This window comes from Myxine glutinosa, chromosome 1 (genome assembly GCF_964187855.1).
Source record: "Myxine glutinosa chromosome 1, kmMyxGlut1.1, whole genome shotgun sequence".
NCBI classification, from domain to species: Eukaryota; Metazoa; Chordata; class Myxini; order Myxiniformes; family Myxinidae; genus Myxine; species Myxine glutinosa.
This window is the reverse complement of record NC_136261.1, coordinates 171,129,503-171,142,258: the sequence shown is the minus strand read 5'-3', so window position 1 is coordinate 171,142,258 and position 12,756 is coordinate 171,129,503. Positions and strand designations below refer to the sequence as shown.

At 41.8% G+C, this 12,756-nt stretch overlaps 1 protein-coding gene across 1 annotated transcript in view; it reads left to right on the top strand.

Annotated features, from left to right (window-relative positions):
• The window catches only part of LOC137431133 (uncharacterized), an 88,453-nt gene extending 77,197 nt beyond the window's left edge, over nucleotides 1-11,256 (top strand). Inside the window, exons 8-9 of the mRNA XM_078771507.1 lie at nucleotides 4,428-4,578; nucleotides 7,081-11,256. Of these exons, the coding sequence (XP_078627633.1) occupies nucleotides 4,428-4,578; nucleotides 7,081-8,788 (1,859 nt within the window). The 3' untranslated portion in view covers nucleotides 8,789-11,256. The remainder of the gene's footprint in view (nucleotides 1-4,427; nucleotides 4,579-7,080) is intronic.
• Nucleotides 11,257-12,756: the final 1,500 nt, after the last annotated feature.

Sequence of the window (12,756 nt, the reverse complement as noted above, 5' to 3'; positions counted from 1 at the left end):
GAGGGTGGGGAGATTTGAAGGGGAGGGGCGAGGGGGGAGTTTGGGAGGGAAGGGACAAGGGGAGGGATTTGAAAGGGATGGGATATGGGGGAGATTGGGAGGGGGAGGGGTGAGGGAGGAGTCTAGGAGGGGTGAGGGGGAGTCTTGGAGGGGAGGTGTGAGGGGGTAGTTTAGGAGGGAGGGGGCTAAAGGGGGGAGATTTGAAAGGGATGGGTGATGGGGAGGATTAGGAGGGGAGGGGAAAGGAGGAAGATATGAAAGGGATGGGTGATGGGGAAGATTTGGAGGGGAGGGGCGATGCGGAAGATTTGGAGGGGAGGGGTTATGGTGAAGATTTGGAGGGGAGGGGTGAGATTGGATTTTAGAAAGTGTACGATTAATGGGAAACGAACATTTATTGCAAAATGAGTTTCTTGTGACCTTCGAGTTAAAAATACGTTTAAGGACGCTGGATGGAGGATGGAGTGCAGGAGAGTTTAGGGAATGTAGAAAAAAGGCACTATCGGAGATGGAATTTTTTTTTGGGATGAATAGATTTGGTGAGCAAGTCGAAAGCAGCCTTTTAAAGAAGAAGAAGAAAAAGGTGTTATAATATATGACGGAATACAGAACTTGAGGGGAAAGTGTAAACATTGAAGGTTAATAACAGTTAAAACTATCTGGGGAAATGGGGGAGAAACACGTGGTCGAAGAACGAACGAACGAATAAGAATGAATAAACGAATGAGAACAAGAATAAGAACAGAGAAGGAAATGTTTTTTTGTTTGTTTTTTTTTTAGTTTAGATTTACACAAGGAAGTAGGCTATGGGGTGAAAAGACTGGGAAAAACAGAGAATGAAAGTTATTGGATCACAAACGACGGACCGCTGAGAGAAAAACAAAGCCTCAAGGTTGTACACTGTACAAGACCTCAAGACACGACACGAATTAACACGATTTTCAATACAGGTATGAAAGATTTGCACCGAAAATCTTCCTCGGGACACAATACACGTACACACACCATAAAATAAATACAGTTATAACGAAAATACAAATGGGAACAATTACTTAACTTCGATTTCAAATCGGTCACGACGCGGCAAAGGCCTTGCTCGTGACGCGGCAAACAGACGATTAATTTATGAAAGATAAACACCGAGAAACTTCCACGGTGCACACTATAACTTCACACACCGAAAGATAAATACAGTTTCGACAAAATACAATTGTGAACAGACTTAACTTTGAAAACGTGGAGACCGTGTGGAGCTTCGAAAATCCCTGCCGCCATCTCCAAGATCTCGCGAGATCTCCAAGAGAGCAATTTACATTGATATTTTTGCAATTTTAATTTCAACAATATTGATAGATAAAGGTGATATAATATAACAAATATCATGAAACATTTACATTTTGTAGTCCATTGTATAATTTAAATAAACATAAATGCAAATTTCGCATGTGGAAAAAGTAAGTACACCCCGAAATTTATCACTACTTCAAATACCTAAAATTAGAATCAGGTGCACCAGCTCAGGTGAAAATGATTAGAACATCGTTAGAGAGGATCTTGGAGGAACCTGTCTCATTTAAACCTCAGACATTTAGTTTGGTTTGCTCTTTGTTGAAGTGTGCGGCGTCACCATGCCTAGATCAAAAGAGCTCCCTGAGGCCTTCAGAAAGAAGGTGACTCAGCTACAGATGAGTCAAAGGTAGAGCTATTTGGCCACAGTACCAGAAGACATGTTTGGCGAAAAATTGACCACAGGAACTGTCCAGAGCACATTGTTCCAGAAGTGCTGGTCTTTGCCTCAGTGCTGGTGTTCATTGGCAAACTTTAGTCTTGCACTGATGTTCTTTCTGGACAGCAAAGGTTTCCTCCTGGCACACCTCCCATGTAGATCAAATTTGTGCAGCCTCTTTCTAATGGTAGACTCGTGCACTTTGACATCAACAGTGGTAAGAGCTACATGTAGGTCCAGTGATGACATTCTGGGGTTCTTCGAGACTTCTTTCAGCATCTTGCGGTCTGCTCTCGGGCTGAACTTGCTGGGGCGGCCTGGCCTGAACAAGTTGGCAGTTGTTTGGAATCTTCTCCACTTGTAGATGATCTTCTGGACAGTCGCATGATTGATTTCAAATTGTTTGGAGATCTTTCTAAATCCCTTCCCAGACTCGTAGGCATCTATAACCTTCTTTCTGAAGGCCTCAGAAAGCTCTTTTGATCTTGGCATGGTGACGCCGCACACTTCAACAACAAAGAGTAAACCAAACTAAATGTCTGAGGTTTAAATAAGACAGGTTCCTCCAAGATCCCGTCTAACGATGTTCTAATCATTTGCACCTGAGCTGGTGCACCTGATTCTAATTTTAGGTATTTGAAGTGGTGATAAATGTAGGGGTGTACTTACTTTTTCCACACGCGAAATTTGCATTTATGTTTATTTAAATTATACAATGGACTACAAAATGTAAATGTTTCATGATATTTGTTATATTTTATCACCTTTATCTATCAATATTGTTGAAATGAAGATCAAATAGCTGTATGTTGAAATATGTTGAAAAAGTCAAAACTTTACATGGGGTGTACTTACTTTTTCACGTGAATGTAGATATATATATATACAGGGTATATATACACAGAAGAAGCACACAAAGTACAACATCCACAGCCGATCGAGTTAAAGCAGTGCTTGCTGCGCCACGAGACACGTGCTGATGGTGAACAGAGCTGCACCGGTAGCAGTTACATTGGCTGATTACGGTCATATTTCCCTTTGAAACCCACAAAGAGACACAACATGACCATTCTATAGCACATCTGATTCTTATGATAAAGCCCATTAATACCACACACTTTTGCAAAATACTGCAGCAATTACTTCATTTTATGTGACAGTAATGTATCCAAGTTCTAGAATGTGAAAATAGAACGGCAATCTTTGACATCGCGATGTCGACCCGATATGCCTCTGCTCACATTTTTACATCATTATACATAGTTGTACCAAGTTTGATTCAAATCCCTTTGGCTGTTCTCAAGTATCACATTTTTACCGGATATGACCTCTGAGCTTTGATGCAGAAATCGAATCAGTTCATCTTTTTATCATAATATATAAATTATACCAAGTTTGGTCAAAATCACATCACTTGTTCACAAATTCTGATAAGGTCTTGTTCCAAATAAATCTATTTACTTTTACATTTACAAATAAATTTACCATACCTGTACCAGCAGAATGTTTACCCAACAGGACTTATGATATTTGACCACTTGACCCCATAATTGAATACGTTTATCTTTACATAATTATGCATACGTGTACGAAGTTTGACTTGGTTCACTTCAGCTGTTCTTAAGTTATCGTGGTAACAAAAACCTATTGCAGACTTGGACCTTTGACCTCATGACTCAAAAATCGAATCAATTGATCTTTACCTCATTATACATACCTGTACCAAGTTTGACTTGGATCCCTTCAGCCATTCTAAAGTTATCGCACCAACGAAAGCCTATCACAGACGGACGGACAGACGGACGGACGGACGGACGGACAACCCGAAAACATAATGCCTCTGGCGACTTCGTGGGCTTTTCATTGTAAGTTTTATCCACACCTTTTTCATTGTAGCTGCTGGACCCTCACTGCATGGTGAAGCATGGTGGTGGCAGCATCATGCTGTGGGGGTGTTTTTCAGCAACAGGGACAGGGGGACTGGTCAGGGTTGAGGGAACAATGAACGGAGCAAAGTACAGAGATATCCTAAATGAAAACCTGAAACAGAGCGCTCAGGACCTCAGACTGGGCCGAAGGTTCACCTTCCAACAGGACAATGACCCGAAGCACACAGCCAAGACAACGCAGGAGTGGCTTTGGGACAACTCTGTGAAGGTCCTTGAGTGGCCCAGCCAGAGCCCTGACTTGAACCCAATCGAACATCTCTGGAGAGACCTGAAAATGGCTGTCCACCGACGGTCCCCATCCAACCTGACAGAGCTCGAGAGGATCTGCAGCGAAGAATGGCAGAAAATCCCCAAATCCAGGTGTGCAAAGCATGTCGCGTCATACCCAAGAAGACTCGAGGCTGTAATCGCCGCCAAAGGTGCTTCAACTAAGTACTGAGTTAAGGGTCTGAATACTTATGTCAATGTGATATTTCACTTTTTTATTTTTAATAAATTTGCAAAACTTCCTAAAATCCTGTTTTCTCTTTGTCATTATGGGGTATTGAGTGTAGATTGATGAGGGAAAAATGAATTTAAACGATTTCAGCATAAGGCTGCAACATAACAAAATGTGAAAAAAGTGAAGGGGTCTGAATACTTTCTGAATTCACTGTATCTTCAAAGCTGTGGATAAGTACAATCTTGTACTAATTAATTATTTTACTCTGCTTTATTTACGTGTTCATTTTCCTTTCCTTTCGTTTTCCCAGGAACAGTGTTGATAGCCAGTGTCATGGGAGAAAGCAGACCTGCTGCCCTCGTCGCTGCGTATCTCATGATATATCACCGTCTCCCACTTCTGGATGCTCTCCTCACCATCAACAAGCATCGTCCAATTGCTCCAAATGATGGTTTCCTGAAGTCAGTCCCAAAAACCTTTTCATTAACACAACTGCAAACACCACAACCATACGTACCCAACCTTGAGCTGGTATTCCTTCTTCACCTAACAAATATTTCCCATTTATATTGTCAGCACTAACAATCCCGTGGGCCCCAGATTTTACAAACTTTGGTCAAAATCCCATCGCTGATTCACAAGTTGTCACGGTCGCAGAATTTTTACCTAACATGACCTCTAACCTTTGACCTCACGACCCCCAAAATCTAATCAGTTCATCTTTACCTCATTATACATACATGCACCAAGTTTGACTTTGATCCCTTCAGCTGTTCCCAGGTTATCGCGGTAACGAGAACCTATTACGGACAGATGGACAACCCGATAACATAATGCCCACTTTTTGTTGCATTGTCTGTCGGTCAATTTTTATTTCGAAATTATATGAACAGTGAAAGAGGTACAGGAAGGGAGTATTGACGTCATTTGCAAAGAGCCAATCACAGTGCATCGAGCCTCACACTGCCAATCAGCAGCGTCTCGCAAGCCAAGCCATGAAGCGTAATTCACGCGAGCTAGCTTTGTCTGGGCATTTACAATTTGAATATCGAATTTTTTTGGTCTCCATCAAATTTTTCTTGACCTTTCACTGTCTGGGTCCTTGTCAATTGAGAGGGTACTATTTTCCACTTTGTGCGACTGGTGATTTGGGATGAGATGCAAATATGACACACAAGCATTGGATCTTATCTTCTTCCATATCTTCTATATATTATTATTTATTATCTCTCCATATTATAAAAGAAAGTTTTTGTTTGTTTGTCTGCGCAAGCTAATCTCCTGAACGGTGAAAGATAGGAGGAAACCTCTAATACAAAAAATGTCGGGACGGGCCCTGGGAAGGTTTTAGGCTAGGTGGCGAGGCCGGTTGAGGCCACTTCGGCCGGGCCGGGCCCATTTCGCAATTAAAAGCTGAGCTGAATTATAGTAGTCAATCTTCTCCGGCCGCGAGTAAAAGCTGAATTATGGTAGTAAATTCATTCAAAAAGAACCAAAAATGTTGGGACGGGCCCCGGGAAGGTTATAGGCTAGGTGGCGAGGCCTGTCGAGGCCGCCTCGGCCGCAGGCTGGGCCCATTTCGCAATTAAAAGCTGAGCTGAATTATCGTAGTCAATCTTCTACGGCCGCGAGTAAAAGCTGAATCATAATAGTAAATTCATTCAAAAAGAACCCGGGCAACGCCGGGTGCTTTCGGCTAGTTAGATATATAAAACACCCTGAGGATATCTGTGTTTGCTCCACTATTCTCATCTCCACTCCATCACCCCATGCAACTACCCCTCAATTAATTTTAAGTTGATAAACTGTTAGAATGTTAGATTGAATTCACGTGATGCCTCATGTAGCACATGTTTGGGCTGAATGGCCTCCTCCCACCACTAAGACATACCATATATCAAAGGTTCCTTGTGAATCTATTTAATAGATTTACTATAATTAAAGACAGGAGAGCAAATGACATTCTGGGTGCCTTATATTGGCAATCTTGGTGGACATGTCCATATTGCATACACTTGCTTTACATGAGAATATATCGAGATTGATGTTAATAATTTTAATATTTTTGTTCAAATCAATTTTTTTATTGACTCTGCACTGCCCGAGTCCTTGGCGATTAATATGGTACCATTATCAACTTTGTGCGACCGATGGTTTGGGAGGAGATGCAAAACTGACACATGGACACTGGATCTTATGTCAATTTCCAATGTATGAATGGGCCTGTTGGTCCATTGGACCAAATTCTCATTGGTCTTCACCGTCTTGTACAATACCTGCTGCCAGACTCGGGGGTCTTTTGGGTCCTCAGAGTCTTTTGGGTGCTCGGGGACTTTTGGGTTTTTGGGTCCACAGAGAATTTGGGTATTCGGAGACTTTTGGGTCCTCGGTTACTTTTGGGTCTTCTGGGTCCCCAGGGAATTTGGGTCTTCAGGGACTTTTGGGTCATGTGGGTCTTTTTGGTCTTCAGGAACTTTTGGGTCTTTTGGGTCCTCGGGGACTTTTGGCTTCTCGAGGACTTTTGGGTCCTCGCGGACGTTTGGGTCCACTGGGTCTTTGGGGCCTTTTAGGATCTCAGGGGTCTTAAAGGGTCTTCAAAGTTCGAAGGGGTCTCAGGAGTCCAAATACTAAAAAAGGCACATTTCAATAATACATATTTAATAGACACAAAGTATGACTGACACACACACACACACACACACACACACACACACACACACACACACACACACACACACACACACACAACTCATCCATTTATAGTAGAAGATTCTGGTGTAAGTCTTCGTAATTAAATCTATAGTGTTGCATTTGTAAATGAAGTAACACGTCATCACTTCCAATCACAACCATAAATGCACAACCACAAAAATTCAGGACTGTCCTCACAGGATGACTGCTTTAACTCCAAACTCACAACAATCAATGCCTCCTCACAAGTATTCTCTCCGCCTTGTGTGCAGGCAACTAAGAGACCTCAACGACACTTTGATGGAGGAGTGGCAAGAAACGACAGAACCCAATGGTCATGGAACGGAGGAGCACAATAACCAAGAAGCCATAATGCTCACAAATGGGTCGATGACATCGTTGAATGATGAGGATCATCAGAATTTAAAGTCTGTGAACTTTGCAAATGGGGAATGCCATCCTCTGGAAGAAAAGGTTGGCATGAAAGAGGGAATAGAAAGGAGAAGTGATGAAAGAAAGAATGGATCCTTGCAGACAAGCTTAGCTGAGAAAGAGGCAATTCGTTCGAAGAGGGAATTGAAGGAAACAGTGCTGGCATGGCGAGAGCAAATCCCAGAGGTTGGAGAGAGTGACAACGACAGCTCTCTGAGCTGGAAAAGAGCTGTAGACCCGGAAGGCAATCCACAAGCTTGTGAGAAATCGGACAACGATGGAGATAATCGCACTGACTCATGGATCACTGAAAACAGTTATGACGATGACGACGGTAACAACGACAACAACAGCATGTTTGATGACGACGATGATGCCTTATCAACCTCTACTGCACCTTCATTCTACAATGGTCCTCGTCATGATGCTGGTCTTACGGTTCTGCAACGTTGGCGGCTAAAACGGCGTGAACTGGAACGAAAGAACATTGCATTTGAAAAGGATTTCCCACCACTAAGACGTTCGTCAAATTCCTCTTCAGCCAACAGTGAGTGCAAAGAATGTGGGAGCGAGTTGAAAACCGAGAGTGAGGTCGGATCCAAGATAAGGAGTGGAGCTGAAAGTCAGTGTAGCTCGTCTTTTCGGCCAAACCTCCAGGCATATCAGCAATGGAAGTTGAAGCATGCATTGTGTGCTGGGTTAGATGCCACCGATGAAGTGTTGGCAATGAATGGAACATTGAATGAGAGGAAGTGGAGGCAACGGAAGGTGGCTCGTGAAATGTTGAGCGAGGAGCTCGCGAGGAAGGTTCATGAGACGAATGCAAATCAAGAGGAAGAGAGTGTACATTCTGAGCAGTATTGTCAGAGTATGAGTTATGAAGGCAAGGAAAGCATGAATTGGGATAACAGAAGCACGTCATCCAGCAGTAGCATCAGACCAAGGTTTGTGACTGCGAGGACAGGAGTCGCATCGAGAATGATGACCCCACAGACCACGGGGAGAAAACAAATGTCCACTGCTCCTGATATCAACATGAAGGAAAGTAATGTGAGCAGGCAGAGGGACAGACATAACAAATGGAGAATGGATCAGGTGAGAGAAGAGGACACGGAGCCGGTAACACGTAGTTTGGATGCCCGCCTTTCTGGCCTGTTTAGTGGTGAAATAGATCTTGCAAAAATAAGTCATAGGGCACGGGAAAAACAAAATGACATCTCTGGGGTGATGACTAACTATGCAGAACAGCGAGTTCGATTGCAGAATCATGTCCGGCATCGAGTGAGATCAAATATGATGACGCAAGGGGACAAACAAGATCATGATAAAAATGGGGACAGAGATCAGAAAGTTCCTGGTTGTGAAAACACAGCAGAGTTGCTAAAGTTTGTTGAAGGTCTGTCTTGTCAGGCGAAGGGTATTCAGCGAGAGCTGGTTGGTAAGGGAAGGAAACAGAAAGCTAGGAATGGTGAGGGTCAGACCACCAGACATGGAACCGCAATGGCTGAAAGATTCCAAGAAAAGGATATCCCAAAAGAGAGAGATTGAGTGTGGAAAGGACAGGAAGAAACAGCCTCGAAACAGGACCAGGATGGCGAATTGCCCTCTATAAAGGGTGATGTGCAGCATGATTCCAAGATTTTTGTATTTCCTGTTAATGAGCTGTGCTGGGAGAAATTCATAGATTAATAATTATTTATCTATGACTAACTCGTGAAATGTGTGAGGACATTAGTCTGTCATCCCGAAGGTTGAGGGTTAATGGTGTTAGCGATTTATATTTAAAGTTTCGGAACCAGAACTGAACTTTTCACAGGGTCACTTTGGGATCGCTGGGAAGAACTCAGATGCTTCACCCAAGGATGTTCAGTTCAGTGACTGATTATAATCAGTGAGTGGGACTTTGGCTGAAACTTAAGGCTCAATAATAAACCAAACATTCATCAACCAAGTTAATTATAAATATCAAGATTACAGAGTCACATGAGTAACATAAGGTATATGTTATAAATTCACTAATTTCACTTACAGGATAGCTTATCCTTATATCTGCAGCTCATTTTAAAAAAAGGTTTCCGCACATCTTATAATGTAGGAAACATCAGGTGAATATGGACCCCTTCAGTATATTTCTTAATTGTAGCCTTATTTGGGCAAGATACTGATGATTTGTGAGAAACAAAATGATCGATTATAAAAGGGCCTAAAGATGTGCCATACAGTATTTTTCATTGGCATTCATATTTTCCCAATGGCCCTCCTGGTCGAAAATCCCATAGAAACCAATAGAGACCCGTAGGACATTTCTGTGGGTCTCTATTGGAAATCACAGTTTCTAATGGTTTCCACAGGAACCAGTCGAGTTTCCTCGTAGAAATCTAATCAGATTCATTTGAAACCAATAGAAACAACTCGATGCAACTGGTCTGAAACCTATCGAAACCAATAGGAACCTTTAAGTTCAACTGGTCCTGTAGAAACCATTAGGATTAACTGGTCTGAAAACCCATAGAGCAACCAAAATACTTTAATTATATTTTGTTATAAACAAACATAAAACATACATTTCCACATTGAATTGAGTTATGTATGTTTGTGTTTATATCTCAGATGGCAGAGCACATGGTACAGTTCACCAGAGGACCTGGGTTCAATTCCCAGTCTAGGAATGTAATTGTCCCACATATGTTGATTCGTTATTTTCAATCATGTTCATTGATATATTGGTATTCTATTGGTCTCATTGACCTACTGGTTTTCATTGGTATTTTCTACTGGTCCAGTATTTCACATTCTCTTTATTGAAACCAGTAGATCCTACTGGTCCAATTTCCTGTGGGATTTTTTCCTATTAGTTTTATATGGGATTTTCGACCTGGGGCTCATATTACTCCACTTTTCCAAACATCAATATTGCATTTGAATGCTGTCTTGGAAACAGCAAGAATGACCGCACTGTGGTCACAACCTGTGACAAAATCTGGTAACGGGACGATTGGGAAATGTACATTTGAAGCCTTCTTAAAAGATTAACAGCGTGATTGGGAAACACATTTAATGCGCTAATAAAAAAAATAATTTTACTCGACACTTCTCATCCATGACAGCCGGTGGCAGTTATATCAGAATAAGCTGTTTTGTCACATAGTCACGGATTGTTTAACCCCAATATGGGGCTGTTCAAAAATTACGTTACGCTATTTGTTTCGTAATATGCATAATGTAACGCTTGATTACGTAGTGGAACAAAATACTTGATTACCATGCGTTCTGTCGTACCTTACATTCTGATGGGCTTAATTAAACATTACTATTATTCGACATACGATTACATTTTTTGGGGTCCCTCATCGTGAATAACAATCGACCCAAACAAAGACAATGTAAATCTGATGCAACAAATCCAGGCAGTGTGTAATCAGCAAAGGCCTATTGGCTGAATCTGTTAGGTCCACCAGAAAACCAAGATGGCGGCGATATCATTTCTTCTCGGTGCCATAGTGGGTGGAGTCGTGTAACAGATGTAGGTGTGGTCTGGCAGCTCACCAATGAGTGCACATTTAAAAAATCGACCTTCAACAAGAACCCCAACACCAACAACAACAGCAACAACAGCAATGCTAAGCTGTTATAGATCTGCGATATTTCTCAGGTAAAAACAATGAGAAGACATTGTGAACAGGTTTATGTGTAAGACCTCCACTTAGCATACCATTTGCTCGCACATGTGGAGTCGAATTTTAGGGTCTCCAAATCAAATTCTACCACTTGTTAAACACATTTCACATGTTCATTGCAGAATGTTGTGCAAATTTCTTAGATTCCTTTACATAGTTGCTGACCGCTCTTTTTTTTATGACTCACCACTTCTCACGAGCTCATGTTGAACAATAAATGACGATATTTGTCACCATTTCTTTTTTGGTATTGGAGTTTGGCAATTGCATGCTGCTAAGGCATGCATGCAAGCTTGGTATCATCACCAATTAAACATGCAAAGATGTTGAAGCAACCCATCCCTTTGTCTTGTTTGGGTATCATAAGATTAAACATTCTTTTTCTTTTGCACCTTTGGGACTATTTTTAACCAGTTACTTATATCGAGCATTTTTTTTTTTTTTTTTTTGAATCAGAAAGTTTATTTGTATTTATTTTAAGTGCTTTACAAACAAGATGTACTGAAAAAAATTAAAGCATTAAGAGAGAGCAACTGTAAAAGTTTGATATTTTAAAGCCATAATTGATGAGGCTGTGCTAATTACCTCGGCCACCAAAGGTGGATGAGGTTATGTTTTCAGGCCTGTCTGTTTGTCTGTGAACAGGATATCTCAAAAGGTTATGGACAGAATTGGACGAAATTTGGTGGAGAGTTTGGGTATTAGTGGGGCGGCTTAGCCCAAATATTCAAAAGAATTGTGCATTTTGTGATACAAGCACCAAATTTGGCACACTAGTAGACTATCATATTATGAAAAGATCTGGATATTGGGCCATCTCAGATTCAGAGATTTGATTTTTGCAAGATTTGCAGATTTTTGCAAGCTGAGATTGCAACGCCAGGGACGGCCGACTCCTTCCTACGAGCTGCCCACGTCACCCGCACAAGAAGAGCTCATCAAATCACTGCAGCGGCACTGCACATCCTGCAACACCGTGCGTATGAACGCCACTGTATGACATATGCTGATGATGCAGAAGACCTGCCTGAGTTCGAAGAATGGTGTCACCAGAGAGGAGAAGACATTCCCAACTTTCAGTACTGGGCAACTGTGCTGGAACTAGAGATGTTGGTACTGGTCTACGTGCGTTCTCTGCGGCAGGCTTCATTCACGACGTACCTTGATGCCCTGACGGAACTGGTCCCATGGTTCCATGCCTTAGACCACACACACTATGCCAGGTGGGTCCCTGTTCACCTGAGGGACACGGTTGCACTCCCAATGAAGCACCCAGATGTAGCCAGAGAATTCAGGGCTGGCAACTTCACTGTACAGAAGACGAAGAAGGTGTTCTCTTCGATCCCAATCGAATCGAAATCTTGCAAAAATCAAATCTCTGAATCTGAGATGGCCCAATATCCAGATCTTTTCATAATATGATAGTCTACTAGTGTACCAAATTTGGTGCTTGTATCACAAAATGCACAACAGGTTTGCTATGCTGCTACACTATATGTGACAAGGACGAATGATTAGATTTTGGTGAAGATCCGGATCTGGATCTGAGAATTTTAAAAAGTGATTCTTCACCATTGAGAGATAGGGCAAAAAACGACATATAGCACGATATCTCAAAAAGTTATGGACAGATTTGGACGAAATTTGGTGGAGAGTTTGGGTATGTGACAAGGACAAATGATTAGATTTTGGTAAAGATGTGAATCCAGATCTAGATATGAGAGTTGCTTTTTAATTTATTAAGTTATTCTTCACCATTGAGTGATCGGGCCAAAAACGTGATATAATAAAATATTTCAAAAAGTTGTGGACGAGTTATGACAAAACTTGGTGGACGAG